Source organism: Papio anubis, chromosome 6 (genome assembly GCF_008728515.1).
Source record: "Papio anubis isolate 15944 chromosome 6, Panubis1.0, whole genome shotgun sequence".
NCBI lineage: Eukaryota > Metazoa > Chordata > Mammalia > Primates > Cercopithecidae > Papio > Papio anubis.
The window spans coordinates 105,505,442-105,526,132 of record NC_044981.1 but is presented as its reverse complement, the minus strand read 5'-3'; the positions used below and the strand labels follow the sequence as shown (position 1 = coordinate 105,526,132).

The window sequence follows — 20,691 nt, the reverse complement described above, 5'->3', positions numbered from 1 at the left end:
ATCTTCAGCAAAGATGCTTTAGAAAGGTATTTTAGCATTCTCCCTGGTTTAAAAGACAAAACCAAGTCCTGCCGGCTTTGTGTTGTGCTTCTCCTACAGGCTGCAGTGCCTTCTGTCTGCTTTAGGGTGTGGCATCTGCCATTGGGGAGGAAAAACTGGCATGTGTCGCCTTTTATAGCAGACTGATTTCATTGTGCTGGGGGCCTCTATTTTATAGCCTCTTAGTTCCAATCTTCTAGTTGACTTGCTGAAGCAAATGGAATTAAAAGAGATTTTGATTTCTCTACTAATTTTTTTTTAGTTTCATGATTTTCCAATATGAAAAAATATTTTAAGGAAAAGGGCCATAGCTGAACTTGGTGACTCATTTTCCCTTTTAAGATTAGTTGTGAAAATAAGCTACAACATATGGCTACACTTGTATGAACTTTGATATATTTTATCAATTTGAAAAAATGCACTTTTATGATTATGTGTACATACTTAGTTTGACTATAAATGTCTAAAAGCATAAATATGTAATTGATTTTAGAATATATGTATATAGATACACACAAAACAGACATATATTTATATTTGCATATGAAAAACTAAAAATTCAACTTCTGTGGTGTAATCCGTATAATTAGTATGTATTTGAATATATAAAGGGAGAAAATCCAGGAAAAAATGTCAAAAAGGCACACTAACAAAGATGTAGTATTCTCTTGGCAAAAACTGATGAATGATTTGGCACGAATTCATCTTATGGTTCTGTTATTCTCTCTAACGCACGACGATATACCCCGTTTTCCAGTGGTTTGCGTAGAATTGCAATTTGTTGTTTCTACACTCTATAATGACCCTTGAGTGTGCACCTGATTCCCTCCCCCCCACCCCAATTAGTCACCAGTTTTCCCGTCAATCCTTTTCCATTTAGTCATGTAACATATTTACACTTGGTCAAACAAACAACCACTGCAGTGGAAATGAACTAAAATAGTTTTTATGGAAAGCTGAAGAATGAAATAATTTTGGAAAACTATACTCTACCAAAACCTTAAGTATTGTTTATGCCAGGTTTTAAATGCTTTCTCTCAATGAAAACTGAGTCCACACTAGTACAAGTGGGTCATTGCCTAAGGTTAAGAAGTCTTGCTTTTCAAAATGTTACTAGGTGACTAATAACGCAAATATTGAAAACATTAATAACAATGCAAATATTACAAACATAAAATGTTAAGACACCAATTTTTAAGAGAACAAAGTATGGAACATTTCTACTTTAGGACTAGAGTTGACTGTTTTATATTATTATTGTTATATTTATTAAGTATAACGTCTGTAATATTTTAGTTTCGTTCCACATCTCTTTGAAATGAATGCATATCATGAGCGTTAACTATGCACATCAAACTCAGAAATATGATGAAAGGTGTCATACAGATTTATGAAGATACGAGCTAACCCATAGCTGTCGCTGTTCTGGCACCAAGAGTTAAATTTTCATGTGAAAGTTGGCGCAGAAAACACCAGTGTACATACTCGAGAGAGGACATCCAAGTGCATGTAAGAAAAATGCTCCTTTGGGAATACTTGGAGTTTTCATTGACAAGCCTACATACGTGTTTAAGGTGCCCTCAAAAAGAGTTATGTAAACATTCTCTTTGGGGCGGGTGCAGTCATAAGCATTTATTGAGTACCTACTGTGTACAGGTCACAGGGCTCTCTGACCGGGGCTAACCTTCATTTCAAATCTTTCCCAATTTTGCAGTTGGAAGAAGTTGTGGGAATTACGCCGATGGCCCGAAATCAAGGCAGAGGCGAACGTTCTGAAAATTACATAACTCCTGGGAGAGACCGTGCTTTTGCACAGATTGCCTAAATATTTTATTTCTCCGTCGGCTCCCTGTAACCTCTGAGGCCAATAGACAACTTTGTTTCCCAGCCCTTCTCCCTCTTTTGTCTGCTCGTCAGACTCGTTTTCCACCTTTGTATCGTTCCTTTTAACGTGAAAACAAACACGCGAACGCCCGGTTGGCAAGGAGACAGCGGCCCGGGGGGAAAGTGCAGGTTCCGGCCGCACCACGCCGCCGCGCTCCCAGCGGCCGCCGAGCCGCCCGGGCCCCGGCCCCGTCCCCGGCCCCAGCCCCAGCCTTAGCCCCAGTCCGGCTGGGCCCCGCGAGGCTGCGCCGGGGCGGGCGGCGGCGGCGGCGGCGGCGACGGCGGCCCGGGGACGAGTCCAGTCCGCGTTTTGCGAGTGCGCGGGAGTAATGCGAGCGAAGTGGATAATAGTTGCTCGAGCTCGCCCGCTCCCTCTCATGCCATGCTGGGCCCGATAGGCTCAGCCAGTCGTGTATTTACCCATATCCGGGTTAGAGAGGAAAAGAGAAAAGTTTCATTTAAACCTGAACTAAAAACTTTCACCATGAAAGCGGGAACGGTGATAAGGCGTGCCAGCCCGGCGCTCCAGGCGGGGCCAGCGGAGAGGAAGAGATCGCGCCCGGCGAAGACGCGTGGATGCCTGGGGCGGCACAAGGCAGGGGTTATTACTCCCCCGCCCACCGGCCTCACGCCGCGGCGATCGTAGCCCGCGCAGACGCAACGGCGGCGGCGGCGCGGCAGCGGAGGGCGCGCGGGCATGACGGTGGCGGCGGGCAACGGGCATAACCCCAGACGACCGGCGGGCCAGGTTAATACCTGGGCAGGGGCGCGCGGCGCGGCAGGCGGCGACGCACCAGGACCAGCTGGGGGCGGCGGCGACGGCGGCGGCGGCCTGAACAGTGTGCACCACCACCCCCTGCTCCCCCGTCACGAACTCAACATGGCCCATAACGCGGGCGCCGCGGCCGCCGCCGCCGGCACCCACAGCGCCAAGAGCGGCGGCTCCGAGGCGGCTCTCAAGGAGGGTGGAAGCGCCGCCGCGCTGTCCTCCTCCTCCTCCTCCGCGGCGGCAGCGGCGGCGTCCTCTTCCTCCTCGTCGGGCCCGGGCTCGGCCATGGAGACGGGGCTGCTCCCCAACCACAAACTGAAAACCGTTGGCGAAGCCCCCGCCGCGCCGCCCCACCAGCAGCACCACCACCACCACCATGCCCACCACCACCACCACCATGCCCACCACCTCCACCACCACCACGCACTACAGCAGCAGCTAAACCAGTTCCAGCAGCAGCAGCAGCAGCAGCAGCAGCAACAACAGCAGCAGCAGCAGCAGCAACATCCCATTTCCAACAACAACAGCCTGGGCGGCGCAGGCGGCAGCGCGCCTCAGCCCGGCCCCGACATGGAGCAGCCGCAACATGGAGGCGCCAAGGACAGTGCCGCGGGCGGCCAGGCCGACCCCCCGGGCCCGCCGCTGCTGAGCAAGCCGGGCGACGAGGACGACGCGCCGCCCAAGATGGGGGAGCCGGCGGGCGGCCGCTACGAGCACCCGGGCCTGGGCGCCCTGGGCGCGCAGCAGCCGCCGGTCGCCGTGCCCGGGGGCGGCGGCGGCCCGGCGGCCGTCCCGGAGTTTAATAATTACTATGGCAGCGCTGCCCCTGCGAGCGGCGGCCCCGGCGGCCGCGCTGGGCCTTGCTTTGATCAACATGGCGGACAACAAAGCCCCGGGATGGGGATGATGCACTCCGCCTCCGCCGCCGCCGCCGGGGCCCCCGGCAGCATGGACCCCCTGCAGAACTCCCATGAAGGGTACCCCAACAGCCAGTGCAACCATTATCCGGGCTACAGCCGGCCCGGCGCGGGCGGCGGCGGCGGTGGAGGAGGAGGAGGAGGAGGAGGAGGCAGCGGAGGAGGAGGAGGAGGAGGAGGAGCAGGAGCAGGAGCAGGAGGAGCAGGAGCGGGAGCTGTGGCGGCGGCGGCCGCGGCGGCGGCAGCAGCAGCAGGAGGCGGCGGCGGCGGCTATGGGGGCTCGTCCGCGGGGTACGGGGTGCTGAGCTCCCCCCGGCAGCAGGGCGGCGGCATGATGATGGGCCCCGGGGGCGGCGGGGCCGCGAGCCTCAGCAAGGCGGCCGCCGGCTCGGCGGCGGGGGGCTTCCAGCGCTTCGCCGGTCAGAACCAGCACCCGTCGGGGGCCACCCCGACCCTCAATCAGCTGCTCACCTCGCCCAGCCCCATGATGCGGAGCTACGGCGGCAGCTACCCCGAGTACAGCAGCCCCAGCGCGCCGCCGCCGCCGCCGTCGCAGCCCCAGTCCCAGGCGGCGGCGGCGGCGGGGGCGGCGGCGGGCGGCCAGCAGGCGGCCGCGGGCATGGGCTTGGGCAAGGACATGGGCGCCCAGTACGCCGCTGCCAGCCCGGCCTGGGCGGCCGCGCAACAAAGGAGTCACCCGGCGATGAGCCCCGGCACCCCCGGACCGACCATGGGCAGATCCCAGGTAACCCCCGCGCCGGCCGGGCCTGCTTCCGCCCGGCGGCCTCGCGGCGCCGCGAGCCTGAGTTTCTTTCTTTGCCGCGTACTTTTCCCCGTCTTCCCGCGGGGGCGGCGGGGGCGCGGCGCCCAAAGCCATCTTGACGGGCGGCCGCCTCCCGCCGCGGTCGGGGCGCCCCGGGGGCCGGCGCGCTCTCCAGGCCTGGGAGGGCTTCGCCGGGCCGGGCCGGGCTGGGCCGGGTGGCTTCGACCCCGCCGGCCCGCACCCGCGCCCCTCCTCCCCCAGGCCTGGGAACGCGAGGCGAGATCCCGAGGCGCCACCCGCGCGGACGCCGTTTGGGGCGGCGGGGACCGTTCGGGTGCTTTTGTAACAAATAGGTTCTCGTGGCCAGGACGGCCGGGGCGAAGAGCCACCCGATCGGCTCTGGGAGCGCCCACAATGTGCTTTAACGGGGGAAAGAATGAGGAACTTTTTCCCACCTTTAGCCACCGCACGTTCCCTCTTGGCTTCCGAGGTCCAGGCAGGGAAAATAGGTTAGCTTTGTGACAAGTGAGTGGGTTTTTCCTACTTAGGGAAAGCCATTCAGAGACACTCGGTGCGGGCTTCGAGCTCGAACGTTTGCTGGCAGGAATAATACCAAAATCCACAACGACGTGGAGGTGCAATATTCTAAAATACATCGATTCGTTCCTTGGAATAGCTAGGAAAATCCATTATTGGGCTTACGGGCTGCTTGCAGGGAGTCACCTTCAACAGGGAGACTATGTGAAAGGAGCACGTTCCGGATCAATTGAACTTATTTTGATCATGGATTAGGCATGCATTTTATTCAGCAAATCCAGTAAGATAGCAGACTAGTGAAAATTGATCTTTTGGGATCGTATTTATTTGGATTTTCTTTATTTTGCTGTCACCCGAGTCCTACAGCGCTGTTAGGAAGTGTCCTGCACTCTTGCTGTTTCTTGCTAGTAGGCTGAGCCTAAAGACTGACTTGATCTCCTTTGCAAGGTTTGGAATTTGAATTGTGGAGGTAAACTGGCTGTAATAGTCTCCAGACAGCTGCCTCTGAGTTGACATCTAATCTGCCATCTGATTGGCTCCCCTCTCACCATTGGGCATTTAGCACTGCTGATGTAAATAGAAGTGCTGAGCAGTACAGTCACAAAAATTCTTGCCACAAATAATAACTGAGCTCTATTACAAGCAGATGTAAGGTTCAGTATTTAAAGCCGAAACTATTATGAATCATAGTTATTAATAAGAGGATCAAATACGGAAAAACGGTTCGCTGGTTTCCAGTATTGGGCATTTACAAAATTCTGATCTTTGAAGACAGTCTTACAATATGCACATTACATATTCATGGACTTTAATTGGAGGCTGAGGATAAGGCCATTGAAAAATAAGTAAACCACGAATTTTACCAATTTTTGGATTTGTAAAGCCTTTATAAAAGTCTCCCCTTTACGAATTCGACTATGGAAAAATTTGAATTCTGTCAGCACACGGGGCTTAATATAACATTAAAATTTTGAAAATTTCAATATTTTGATAGGCAACAATACATTTTGGTGAAGTGTAATTCACCTGATAAGATTTCAGTTTCATTTTTTTGTGATTTATCAGTTCTGAATTTTTAAAGATATTTATGGATGAGGAGTTTTGGTTAGAATTGACATATTTAAAAAACGAAATAAGAAAATCACATAAATATTTTTGCAGATAACAATAATGAAAAAGGGAAAAATCAGTTATTCCTGTGAAATACTAACAATTTGCTTTTGATTTGGAGAATACAGAAATGCCCCAAGAATTTTTTTTTTTCTTGATTGTTTTGTTAGATTAGGTAATTTGAGCCTTGTTCAAACTGCTTACACAATGAATTAGGGAAACTATATTCTAAACAAGTTGTGCTGGGTGTGTTTTTTCCAAATAATTTTTCTTTCATGTTAATACTATGAACGTTTAAAAAATTCTAATCTGTTAGAGGGGAGCAACAGTCGTTGTATGTATATTTTTATGTAACTCATTTATTTGAGGAAGAGGTATTTTAACAATAATCATACCTTAGAGACTTGTCAGAGTGAAGGAAGGGCTGAATTTAACAAATAATCTTGTGAATCCTAGGCTGAACACTGCTGTCCACTGCTTTCAGATCTTTAGTTACTAGAGTTTGGCTTTTAAGGATAATATATTTTTCTATTCTTGATAGAAAACTTGTGATTTCAGCTTGTTTTTGATTCACACAAGGAAAAACATTATAGAGAAGAATCATGGAAATAAATCCACATAATTTTAAAAAGGTTTGCTTTGTTAGCCTGCTTTTAAAGGAGCAATTTAAAATTCACATCTTCATAAACGAGAGACGAATGAAGTTAGAGGCAGATGTAGGACCATGTTGCTTTAGAGTATTTTTTTCTTAATGGTACCAATCATTTTCAGTATTTTGTTTTCTTGGAATGAGAATGAATGCATTATGTTCTGTGACCCTTGGGAATAGCTTGTTTTTTTTTTTTTTTTTTTTTTTTTGAGGTAGGGGGAAATATGATGGACATGCGACCTAGATTCAGGAATTTCTTTTAAGTACCTTACCGTGTAACATGTGGAATGCTTCTTTTTTACAATCCCTTTTTTCTTTTCTTTTTGGAAGGCTGGTATTATTTAGTGTTTGTTGTTGTAATTATACTAAGAAACAGTCATTTGTCTAAAATATTAAATTACTGCCTGACTGTAGGTCATAAAATAGTATTAAATCACATTGTTAAATGATGAAATATTTTGACTTTTAATACGTTTTTAGTTTCATTTTTGATTTCAGGAAATAGTTTCTATTGGGTGGCAAATGTTTTCGTAATTGGGACAAAACGTGTATATATAGTAGGAGAAGGGTCTTTTTAAAAAGTGAAATAAGCCATTTGACAATTCAGTTTGTTACTAGATTTTTGTGAGATGAGTATTCAGATGGAGCAGTCTGAAAAGGAATATTGAGGTCTACTCATACACATAGGTTTTATGATGTCCACATTTCTACTGAATTCCGTAAATGCTGTTTTAACTTTTAGTTTTATAAAACGTAGTACAATGTATTAAGAAAAGAGCCTTATTTACCATTGGAAGAAAAGTGACTAGCTAGCATGGGAAGCAGGAAGCTACAAACTAGTTCCTCATTACCTTAAAATGTGTGTGAGGTACATTATTTGATAAAATCACTCCCAGTTAAATCTTAGGGTGTCTGATATTTTAAATCTTGTAAATAAATTTTTGTGGCCTAAATTTGTATATTTGCCAAAGTATGGATGGCTGTGTATAGTTAGAAAAGATGGACTTAGTAACTGTGGCTCATGGAAAAGGCCTATCATTTAAAAAACAGAAAAAGAAAATATAACAAATGTTTGCAGTTTTGTTTTCTAAATCATCTGGGATGAAATTATGCATGACTTAAAATCATTTTCATTGGGAGTCCTGATTTTTGTGGTACACACTTTTGACAATATTTTGGTTTTTTTTTTTTTTTTTTTTTTTTTTAGTGGTAGCCACTCTTTAAGACAGCAATCACTTAGGTTTATGTTTATATTAATACTAAAACAATAAGTATATGCTAGGGACTAGCATATCCTTACCTTGAGTCTATAATAAGGAACCTTAACCCCTCTTTGCTTTGGCTCTGCTTGTCTATATTTAGTCATGAATTTTTGGCAAGGCTTTTTATACTTGCTCCATTTTTCTCAATGTCATAGTGTATCAGAAGTGTGTTATGGATGTGGAAATAATGCAGATCACACTTGGACACTTTTACTAATATATTTAACCTCTGAATGTCATTTTCTTTTACTGAAATTGAAGAAAATAACGTCTTTATTCTGATATTAAAAAAATATTAATTCTGGTTTGAGAACTGACTTTAAAAATATAAGACAATGTAGAAGACGACTTAATATAAGCTCATTTGATCATTTTATTAGACACAGATACCTTTTAAAGAGAATAGGTATAATAGAATACGGTTGAGTTTTCAGTTCTATTTCTTATTAATAGACTTTATTTCTTTATGATTCTGGGCAGGGTGTATCTATCTAAAAAGATGACTTCTGATGTAATAGGAACACTTGTTTTCCTAGGATAAATTCCAGTATCACAGGCAAACCGAAAAGATGATCATTCCATTTATTTAACCCTACCCTTTCCTAGGAGATGCGTGGTTTGATGAACATTTGTTAGGGTTCCATGAAATTTTCTACTCAGTTTGGAGACTGACTGGGGATGTAAATTTAGGATGTGCTGGCATAGGTCTCTGTATTAGCTTTTTGCCGGTGTCCTCAATCTGGAGGCTTTTCTCGCAGCTCTACGCTAGACTGACACTGCTCAACTCATGAGGCTCTGTGCTTTGATCCATGTGGGTGGAAAACGGACTAATATTTCACTCGTGTCACTTCCATTTTGGGGTGTATGTGTAGATTTGTAAATTTGAAATTGGTATTTATGTTTGACAGAACTGTGGTGTGTTGCATAAAATAACAGATTTATGGAGGCTGAACATGCATATAAATCAAACTCAATTCCATTATTTGATTTTTTTGCAATATTTAGGTTTTCAAGTTGGATGTTATACAATTTTTGTGACATTTTACACTGCTGTTGTTACTCAAGGGGCCATATCCACCGCTTAGGCCTTTTTGGGATTGGGTGGTTTTGGTTGCATGCCTTTTCGGAGGTGCCCTTTCCTGAACGGGAGGGAGGTTTTTTGCAGGTTCTCTGTGGATATGTAAAGTAGTGCCGCACACTTGCTGTGTGTGCTTGCTTAAGGCTGAGGAATCCCAAACCCTGTTCCCTGTGGTGTCCGGGAGAGACATCAGGCAAAACTGTTCCTCTACCAAAAATCTATTTATGTATCATAGATGTAGAACTGTTATAAATATCTTTCCTCTAGCTTGGAGGCTATTTGAATAAGACTCAATGGCCCTTTTGGTTTAATTGGGTAATTGAATGAATAAATTCTGATCTAAAAACTTGGTGTACTTTAGCAACTTTTCTTCAGGAAATTTGGTGAAGATAAAATGACTTAGGTATCAGTCGTTACCTGAGTGTCCTAAGTATTCATTTATTTTTCCTTATACTGATGTCTGAATGAATGGAATGATTGACATACATATACTATATAGTTTTAATTAGCAATTCACTTTAATTGACTGAGTGAATTATATCAGAGTAGAATATGTGTTTCCACAGTAAGTTTTCACTAAATATGTTCTATTTTCAAAGTCTTCGACCTGGAGTAATTCTAATAAAATTATTTCCTTGCATTTAGTTATTTGTTTTTCTTTTTGAGACAGGGTCTCACTTTGTTACCCACACTGGAGTGCAGTGGTGCGATCTTGGCTCACTGCAGCCTTGACCTTCCAGATTCAAGTGATTCTCCTGCCTCACCCCACAAGCAGCTGGGACTACAGGTGCATGCCATCACACCTGGCTAATTTTTGTATTTTTCGTAGAGGTGAGATTTCGCCATATTGGCCAGGCTGGTCTCAAACTCTTGAGCTCAAGTGATCCACCCACCTTGGCCTCCCAAAGTGCTGGGATTACAGATGTGAACCATCGTGCCAGGCAAGAGTTAGTTATTTGAATAGGATCCAGTAGGCAGTTTCCAAACCCACATCTGTATGGATCAGTGCCAAGAATATTAGAAGGCTGCTGAGTTTGACAGATGAACTAATGATGAAATTAACTTGTTTCTTGGATGAGATTTATTACCAGGCACCAGACTAAAGCCCTGAAGTCTTAAGCATATCTGGCTTACGAATAGCTACTCTTATTTCTATTATTAAAATCAGGTAGATGGCAGCAGAATCTGGAGGAGATTCACCCTCTGTTGACCATCTTCTGTAAGGAGCACTTCTCAGTGTCTTCCTGGGCCTTGATGGATGATGAGCTGGAGAACTAGACGAGAAGCCATTCCTTATCAGGTGACTCTGGAAGGGAAGCCATATTTGATGAAATCCAGAAGAAATCCTAGACCATAATGCCACATTTTTTCTTTTTTGTAATGGGATGCTAAAAAATTAAACATATGTATTTTTTAAAAAATAGAGGTAAGCTATACATATGTAACATACAATTTACTATTTGAACCATTTTTAGGCATACATTCCAGTGGCATTAAGTACATTGTCATTGTTGTGTGGCTGTCACCGTCATTATCTATCCCTAGAACTTTTCCTTTTTCTCAAACTGAAATAAAAATATTTTTCTCTTTTCTTTAAAATTGTTAGCTACTAATGTGTATTGTAAGTAAAATAATCTTGTTTTTGTAACCATTAATCTGATCACTTCATAGTTTGTGAGTAAATTCTTCCACAGACATTCCATCAGGATGCTGATGGTATTTTTTTGTTTGTTTTTGTTTATTAGTACATTACTTTCTTTCAATTCTAACTTTGAGGTAATCCTCATAGAGTTAGTCTCTTTGGAGATACGTATTACGAAGGTTAGTAGTTTCATTGCCAGTTACGTTATTAAAAGTTTGAAAAGCAGCTTTTTGGAAACTTTCTAAAGTTTAAAGATTGAGAGTATTTTGTTGAGAGAATCCTGGGCCTTGGTTAGATAATACAGTGTGGAAATGAACTGTTACCGTTCTCACTTTTCCCTTGCCTTTCTTCCCCCACCTTTTGCATTTGTAGTCTCTTAAAAATTATTAATTTTATTTTCCCACTATTAGTGAAAATCATTTATAGTGATAACTTTTTTTTTCTTTTCTTTCTGTGTTTGAAGTTTTTGGGCATCTCACACCCGCCAACCCAGAGCAAACCCAGAGTCTAGGTGGTGCCATGTCCTTTTCCATAGTGTTCTCTGCCGCCAAATTTGTGCCTCCCCCTCATGTTTTTACTTTTTAGTCCTCTGCAGAACTTCAGAAACTCTTTGTATGTGGAAAATTACTAAATTAAGATGATTGACCTTTTAGAATTACATTTGAAAGGCAGCTGTGAAGGGAGACTTCTAGATCCTGCCTGGTCTCACGAACAGGCGTCTTTAGTTGGTGTAAAGTGTTGGAATTGTACTGGAACTGCTGCTCCTGCTGATAGGTAACCACGTCTTCATAAGATCAGTATGTACTTTTAACACCAGCTTCCACAGAGAGGAAATGAACTGTTACTTAAGAGCTTGTACTGGGAAGCAATAATTATTTCTTTAAGGTGTAAACATTTAGCATTTGTGTATGCAGTGAGGTATATGTTAGATAAATATCTAAATCCAGACAGTCAATGGGCAAATATTTATTGAGCTCCCACTTTCTTAATCAGCCCTGTGCCAGAGACAGACAATAGCTGGGGTCTGGAGATCGCTGCTGTTGGTATGTGGATCATGCAGAGACACTGCTAACGCTTGCTCCCTCCATACCTGGATTGTGGTGGTGTTGACATCATTGACTTAGAACTGGCTCATTTAAACAGAGTGCAGATAGCAACCATGTGGGTCAGCAGTCTATTGGCCTGCCCTTTTTTTTTTTTTTCGGGTGGGGGAGTACATTTTGGCAGAACAAAATCTGGCCAACAACAATTGTAGGTTGTTGTGATACAGTTGATGTGATCTAGTGACTCTTTTCCATTTCTACCAATCAATTACTGGCTTTGTGCCAGAGCAAAATACAGATCCACTACCGAGAATAATAACTAAAAGAAGGAAAATATAATCACTTTCAAATTTATATAGAATGGTCCTTTTTCTTTTTCTCAGTTTTCTACATTACATAGATTCTTGGAAAAAAAGTTAAAACAGTCTGTTCAGATTTAGGAAGATACTTGGATTGCTAGGGTATTTTTGGTAACTGTTTAGATAATGTATGCTGGCTGAGGAGTAAATTCAGCTACTGCTTCTGGGTCCTGAAATAAACCTTTCAGAAAGCGAGGCATTGATGATTAGTGGAGGCAGTTCCAGAATTCTTAGTATCTACTGTTTCTTTTTGTGATGAGCATCTTAGAAGTTAAACCACTCACCATATTTCATAGCCTTATATTGAAATGATTGTTAATTCTAAAATTCATTTAGAAGCTGCCATCTAATTTGTGAAATCTTGAGAACCACCTTTTAAGATTCAGTGACCATGTATCAAGCTACACACCCATTTTAATGCCCTTTAAATTTTGCGTTACCACTGGTATATTTTATAATAAATTCACTTTACCCAATGAATTATAAATGACCTTGGAAATAGGAATGTGGAACATTGCTACTGCTGAGCAAGTATCTTTCTGAAGAAGCAGACATAATTCCGAGGGGACTGGCATGTTTGCTGTGTATTAGTTTATTTTGGTGATTCTGAGGATTTGTGAGCGAATAAGCCTCTATGATGCGGCATCCTGATGTAATGGTAAGATCATGGGCTTGGAGTTGGTCAGACCTTAGCGCATTCGGAGACCTCAGCGCATTCGGAGACCTCAGCACCCATTTTGTCTGCGCTCCAGCAGGGGGTCAGTTTCCTTACCTGGAATGTTGGCTGCAGGGCAGGGTTGTTGAAAACCTTCACTGAGGTCATGGATGTGTGTCTGTGGCATCTGTATGTGGCCCCTCTCTTCTCTGCCTACCTGTCTTCCCATGTGGGGCTTGTTTTCTCATTCTCTGCCTGGTCCTGCTGCACTTCGGGGTGTGGCTGACACAGGACAAGCCCTTGCTGGCATCAATTAGGTGATGCTCAGCCCCTCCCAGCTCCAAAATTTTGTGCTGCTTTGAATTTTTAAACAAATAGTGCCTAATCAGCTATGCACCACTGAACAGCTTATTAAACTACACTAGATCCCAGACATATTCTGTGAATATAAACTGAGACCTGTGCAAATACATAGATTTTTGCATTCCACTCTAGTTTCCCTTACAGAATGTGGTTTTGTACTGATTGGGACTCTTGTTCAGCAGTTATATAAATTGGTTTTGGTTTACCCACTGAGCCTACGACTGATGCCATTGGACCCAAGCTGCTGCCCCATTCAATATCCCATCCCTCATATTAATTAGTAGTCTCTTCTCTGGCCAACAATCATTCCTCTGTTATACTTCCTAAACCTTCCCACTTTGATGATCTGCAAAAAATGACTGGCTTCTTAGGAGAATTACTTTTTGCAAAGGAACGAAGTTGCGAAAATTTAAAAGTAGGCTTCTTGGAGCTTTTGGGTGCTAGACTTTGGTCTCTCATTAGCTGAGTAACTTGCTTCTGTGTTTGCTTCAACTTCACTGAATATATGATTTAGACTTGATCCTTAGCAAAATTATAATTTACTACACATGGAGGGTTAGGGCTGCTCTTAAATAGTCAAAACAGGAATGTCAAATCTAAGAATACCAGGGTCCTCCCTCAAATATATAAAGAACATTTTTTTTTAAATGCTGAGATTTATAAAACTATCAGGGACAAAATGTAATTCTATTATGAACAAATACTTACTGAGCACCACTTGGTGCTTCAGATACACAGAGTAAAGATGACATATGATCCTTAATTTTCCCTGGTGAATTATCATAGACTCCTGGTGTTTTACAAAGTGGAAATTAAAGTGAATGGCTACAGTTTTCTTCTGTAGTTCTTATGCAGAAAGACTATATCTGTACTTCAAAGTGCACCATCTAAGAAGTATTTATGGAGTAGTTGATGATGTATCCAAACTGAAACTTTCCTAATGAATGTATTATTCATTTCCAATATCAGCTGCAGGGAAATCCATTTGGTCAGTATTTGCTATTCTATGGGGAAGGTCACTGTACTTGGAGATTGTTCTTTGGTGCTGTGACATTGATGAGAAAGTGATCCTAATTTGGATTTTGTTTTGGGTGTCATTCATATGGTGATTTTTCTGCTAAAGAAAAGCGTTCACATCAGTAACATGAAGGATTTAATACTCAGTTCATTTACTTCACTGTATTGAACCATCTACGTCAGGGCTTTGGAACTATAGATTTGTGTCATCACGGCGATAATGTGGGCAGAAGGCACATGTTTGTGAAGAGCCCACTGTGCACCGGGCACCATGCTAGGTGATGGGATCCTGTGTTGACTTCAACAAATGGACAGTGCAGTAATTAAGGACAAGTAAACATGCTACACAGTACGGTGTAAAGGATTTTGTGAAACAAGTTTTGATGTTAGAGGGTCACTTTATATAGATTAGGCTGGGATGGAGTTGAGGCAGGAAGGCTCCTACAGCAAAGGAGGTCTGATGAGCTAAGACTTGGTTGATGAGAAACAGGTAAAGAGATGTGGGGCTTGGGGCAAGGGCTAGAGCCAAAAGCTAGCAGGTTAGAGAGCACTGGAAGATTAGACATTTACTAGCTGTGTGACCTCAGGCAAGACACTTCGCTTCTCTGTGCTGTGTGGTTTCCTCATTTGTCAAAGAATGGGAAAGAATGCTTAACTCATGGAATTTTCATGAGGACTAAACTTTGTAAGAAACTTGTATGCTGCTTGGCAATGAAAAGGACATTTTAATAGAGTAACAAGGATTGTATTTTCTCACGAATAGGGAATTAAAATGAGTTAGAGGTGATTCTCTATTAGTTAATTTAACCAGTTACTTAGCAGCCTATCAGTCTTTCAGAGCTAATAGGTTTATATTTGAAGCTTAGTTCTAATCCATACCATGGCAGTTTTCAAATTTCCTGATATGTTTTTACCTTGTCCAGTGTTTAGGAAAAGTAAGTTATTGAGCAATTCTAAAATGTTTGCTGTACTTTTCCTGTTTTTTTTTTTAAAACAGTCATATTTTTAACTGATGAGGAAATAAATTCAAAAGATTTATAATTGAAGAATTTAATTTTCCTACCATCAATAAACATTTAGTGATGTTGGTGTAGGGGCACTATCACAGAAGTAGATATCCAGAAAATATTTGTAAATTGTTAAACATTGTATTAATTGTTGAGCATAGAGTGATATCCTTAGATTACTGAGTAAGTAGTGGTGATTAAATTAATTAAGATAGTTTGTGGGGTGTTTAAATTTTACTTAGTATTCCATTTAATTAGAAATATAGACTTAATAACTCTGGCCTCATAAGGAATCTGAATTTTGAGTTGAAGGAAATGGGTGGCTGGCAGACAGTTTCTAAATTGGTAAAATGGATCTTTTGCTTCTGCTTTATTTTCTTTGTGTATTAAACAAGTATTTATTGTTGTTGACTGTTGGAAAGTTTTAAAAATTACAGTCATGGCCGGGCGCGGTGGCTCACGCCTGTAATCCCAGCACTTTGGGAGGCCGAGGCGGGCGGATCACAAGGTCAGGAGATCGAGACCACAGTGAAACCCCGTCTCTACTAAAAATACAAAAAATTAGCCGGGCGCGGTGGTGGGCGCCTGTAGTCCCAGCTACTCAGGAGGCTGAGGCAGGAGAATGGCGTGAACCCGGGAGGCGGAGCTTGCAGTGAGCCGAGATCGCGCCACTGCACTCCAGCCTGGGCGACAGCGCGAGACTCCGTCTCAAAAAAAAAAAAAAAAAAAAAAAAAAAAAAAAAAATTACAGTCATACTTGTTATGACTTTGCTGGGTGTGGAAATCATCCCTTCCTCCCCGCCCCATCTTAGTGCCAATTCCCTTTAACCTGAATTGGCTGATGCAGAACGCATTTCAGGAAGGCGCCATGCTTACAGGAGGCAGAGACATGCCCTCTGCCATCCTGACTTTTCCTCTTTCACCCATGTCTGTTGTATATAGCACGACTCTGTCCTTCCTCCTCCACTCTGATATTGGTCAGAGCTGCAAGCACTTAGAAGCACCAATGTTTTACTCTACAATTAATTACTGAAGAGGGAAATTGAAAAGAAAGCAGTTTTGTGTTTTATCTTTCATTGTGCACTAAGTTTCTGTAATTTTCCATATTGCTATATTATTAGTGAGAAAGGAGAGAAGAATAGAGATGGAAAAGATGAGTTTTATTTAAGACAGTTATATTTGGATAACTTAAAAGAATATGCTTTTTTAGTCTAAATACCCTTTCCCGGTCTAAGTAGTTTCATGCTTCATGGGAAAACTAATGCAAAGAAGTTGTAATCAGCTGTTAAGATATTTGAGCCAACTGGCTGTCAATATGTTGAAGTTTTATTCTTGGTGCATCCAGAAATTCCATATAAATGTATTTTATGAAGAGGAAGGTGTACTAGCATGGCTAAACTGGTAAAGCTGAAATCTGGATTTGATTTGCATATGTGGTATTTTTCAGGGACTCTCAAACTTTCACACATGAAATAAACGAGGTAATGTGTATGGCGTCACATGATCAAAATATTTTTCCCCTTGCTGCTGCCAGAAGCTATCTATTGCTTTTCAACAGTCTTACTTGTTGGGCATCATGCCAAGATGTTTAAGACAACCCCTTACGTGAGCTGTTCCATTCTTAACCTCTTTGACTGAAGTGCCGTGACCTTCACATATGTAGATTAGCCATGTGCTCTGTGAATTGAAACTTGCTGCCTCAGGAAGAAAAGGGTTTTTCTTTTATTCCACTGGGAATTTGACGGCCATTCATCCCTGACCTGGGCAGAGGTAATGCAAGGAAATTGGATTCAAACGGAACGCGGACAGATAACACAGGGAGGCAGTCAGCGTGTACAGGCAGGCAAGCTTTCTACCTGGTCCAGGGTGAAAATACCCACCGTCCGTGCATAATGTGCTGATGTGCGGGATCCGAAGAGCAACTGATAGATGGAGATAGAGAGATAAATGTACGAATTCTGGAACCGTGTCCTTTTAAAAAAGGACATTATTATGGCCATTGCTAATTCATTTTGATTCTCCTCTTTCCCTTCCTTTCCAAACTATATTTTTGAAATCTTTGAATGTTTGTTTATTTTCTAATGCTAGGAATTAAATGCTTTTGACATGGTGGACAATTTAGATGAGTCTTTCAAAGGCAGAAATCCTTTAAAAATGGAGAGATGAATGTATGACCTGTATGTGGAATTTTGAAATGAATTGATACTCTAAGTATCTATGAATTGAAGCTCTAAGCTTTACACATACGAGAGTTCTTAGCTTTGTAATAGCTGAGTATTTTTATTATAGCACTGTTATTTCTGGCTCTTCTAAGTCTTTCTCTAAACCTACATTTCTTTATTTGAGAGGCAAGAATGAGAAGCAGCATATCTGTAAGAGTTTTGCCAATCACTCCTGACTAGAATGACAGGCTGATTTCATGTTTCCCCAAGTACCAGTCCTATGCAGGCCACCCTTTTGAAAAAATCTTGCAAGGCCAGGCCCACTGGTTCAACTCCTATATCCTAGCTCTTTGGGAAGCTGAGGCAGGAGAATTGCTTGAGGCCAGGAGTCCAAGACCAGCCTGGGCAACACAGTGAGACACATCATAGTGTAATGATGAATAAAAGTAATTAATAGCACATTTTTGGATCTTTATTAGACAAAACTAGTTTTAAAGAACATTTATCTTTGCTTTGTTAATAAACATACTTGCAGTTAGTGTAAAATTCAGTATAAATACTCATGGTGCTTGAGTAGGCTGAGAGGACGAGATGCACAAGGAAAGTTGTCGTTATAAGAATAATAGGTCTGAAGTGGTACTCCAGCTAGTGTCTTAGCAAAAGGAGGGGTGCTTAGGGCAGTCTGAAATTTATGAGTGCTTTTGTATAGCTTTCAAAGCTGAGATTTTCCTGTGTACATTAGGGTTTATGAAATACCGTGGGTCAGAGCATCCGTTACAGGCACTGTGGGAGCTGTCATAGATACCTGGCTCTTTCCATGGGTGTAAAATAGGTTTAGTCCTTAGGATGTCTGTGTAGGGAATCTGCTTAATGGATATGATAGACTATAGGGGAAGCAGAATTATCCTTTGACCCTAGGATGACTTGTTTCTTTTTCATATGAGGACAATGAAAAAAAAACTGGGGAAAGTATCTTATCACAATCTTGTAGAATGGGTGGGCTTTCATGGACTGCGGTTCCCATGGCAGGCATAAGGACCGCTAATCCAGTGATGACAGCATCTTCATGCCTACCTGGGAAGATGCAGCAGCCAGCACAGCCCTAATATCAGATTAATACTGGGGTGAGGGCATGAGGCATGGCTGGCACCTGAGAAGGCAAAAGGGAATTCTGCGATTGGAGAAGTAGCAAGTCAGGCGTGTCATTAAGGTCAGGGTGGCCAAGTGCAGAGTGGTCCTCCTGGTGCACACAGTGAAGGAGAGCAGCCAGCTAGGTGCAGAGGAGGCAGTAGAAATGCCAGGGTGGCCGTGAGTCAGCAGCTGAGCATTGTGGGATTTTTTTTTTCTTTGAGACAGGGTCTTATTCTGTTGCCCAGGCTAGTGGGCAGTGGTGCAGTCATGGCTCAACTTCCTGGACTTAAGCAATCCTCCCAGCTCAGCCTTGTGAGTATCTGGGACTATAGGCTCATGCCACCATGCCTGCTTACTTTTTAAATTTTTTGTAGAGATGGAGTCTCACTCTGTTGCCCAGGCTGGTCTTGGACTCCTGGCCTCAAGCAATTCTCCTGCCTCAGCTTCCCAAAGAGCTAGGATTATAGGTGTTGAACCACTGGGCCAGGCCTTGCAAGATTTTTTCAAAAGGGTGGTCTGCATAGGACTGATACTTGGGGAAACATGAAATCAGCCTGTCGTTCTAGTCAGGAGTGATTGGCAAAACTCTTACAGATATGCTGCTTCTCATTCTTGCCTCTCAAATAAAGAAATGTAGGTTTAGAGAAAGACTTAGAAGAGCCATAAATAATAGTGCTATAACAAAAAGCAGTAGTAATAGTAATAATGACTATCATTAATGGACTCCTACTATGTGTGCCAGGCACATTGCGCTTATTATCTGCAGTCCTTTCAACAGTCTTGCAAAGACATCATCATTATCTCTATTTTATAGACAGGTAAACTGGTACAATTTAGAAATTTGTTCAATACCCTGATTTGTCTGGTGCTAAAGCCTACATTCTTTCCACTAACCTAGTGGTTTTCAAACCCAGTTGTGCTTCAGAATCACCCAGGCTGTGGAATGGCCTGGAAGGCCACCTTTCTGCCTCTCACAGAGGTCACTGAAGAGCTAGTGGTAACATTAAAAAAAAAAAAAAAAAAAGACTTCTTTTTTTGTTATTGTGAAGACATGTACAATTGCATTCTTTTTTTTTTTTTTTGAGACAGAGTCTTGCTCTGTTGCTCAGCCTAGAGTGCTGTGGCATGATCACAGCTCACTGCAGTCTTGAACTCCTGGGCCTAAGCAGTCCTCCCACTGCAGCCTCCCGAGTAGCTGGGACCACAGGCGCATGCTACAATGCCCAGCTAATTTTTAAATTCTTTGTAGAGATGGAGTCTTGCTATGTTGCCCAGGCTGGTCTCTAACTTCTGGGCTCAAGCGATCCTCCTGCCTTGACCTGGGAGGCCTGGCAGTCTGGGTGTAGTCGTTCATATGAACCATGGAGCCTGGCACATTCTTTTTTTTTTTTTTTTTTTGGAGACAGTTTCACATCGTCACCCAGGCTGGAGTGCAGTGGTGCCATCTTGGTTCACTGATTGCAACCTCTGTCTCCTGGGCTCAAGTGATTCCCACCTCAGCCTCCCGAATAGCTGGAGTTAAGGCACTCACCATCACACCTGGGTAATTTATGTTATTTTTTTGTAGAGATGGGGGTTTTGCCATGTTGCCCAGGCTGGTCTTGAATTCCTGAGCTCAAGTGATCCACTTGCCTTGGCCTCCCAAAGTGCTGGGATTACAGGCGTGAGCATTACTGCACCTGGCCCACATTCTTACAGTTCAGGAGCTTTTAGTGTATTTTGGCTCTGTAGTCATTATCAGACATAGAAGAGGCAAGAATTTGGGCTACAAGGGCTGGAGGGTGGCATTGGGTTTTTCTGATCACATCACCAGACATTAATTTACATTTGCTCTTTAGGGAAACTCCCTACCATCATCTGGGTCATTGCTCCCTACCACGTCTGGGTCATTGCATCGTTACCTGGGGCGGCCGTGAAGTAGTCAGCAGCCGTGACCTAGTCAGCAGGCGTTTAGAGGAAAGGCTGGATTCTCTTCCCCCTGGCTTGGCTGGTTCAGAAGGCAGAGGCTGCTGCAGGGCCTGGAAAGGAGTAAGACAGCATACAGTGGGTGCTAGGTCATTTGTGTTGGATGAAAGAGAATTGGTACACAGACTGGACGGTGTCTCAGATTCGCTGGGGTTTACGAGTCCAGAAATCCATGAGTCCAAGGAGGTGGGAAGAGAGAATAAGGGAAGGGAGACCGGAAGGTGGGAGAGAAGGGGAAATCCAGGCAGCCGGATGAGAGATAATTTTAGAGTAAGCAACCAACAAAATATAATATTCATTATGTACCCAGATTGAACTACTGTGGTGTTAAAAGTTGTC

General features: G+C 43.3%; 1 protein-coding gene across 7 annotated transcripts in view; it reads left to right on the top strand.

The window, feature by feature from the left end:
* Positions 1–2,734: 2,734 nt before the first annotated feature.
* ARID1B (AT-rich interaction domain 1B) overlaps positions 2,735–20,691 on the top strand; it is a 442,915-nt gene continuing 424,958 nt past the window's right edge. For 4 of the 7 annotated variants that reach the window (XM_031667343.1, XM_031667338.1, XM_031667342.1 and 1 more), the window contains exon 1: positions 2,736–4,354. In XM_031667343.1, the coding sequence (XP_031523203.1) occupies positions 2,804–4,354 (1,551 nt within the window). In that variant the 5' untranslated portion in view covers positions 2,736–2,803. Of the gene's footprint in view, positions 4,355–20,691 lie in introns of all 7 variants that reach the window. The other 3 variants (XM_031667341.1, XM_031667340.1, XM_031667337.1) reach the window with 1 other exon arrangement.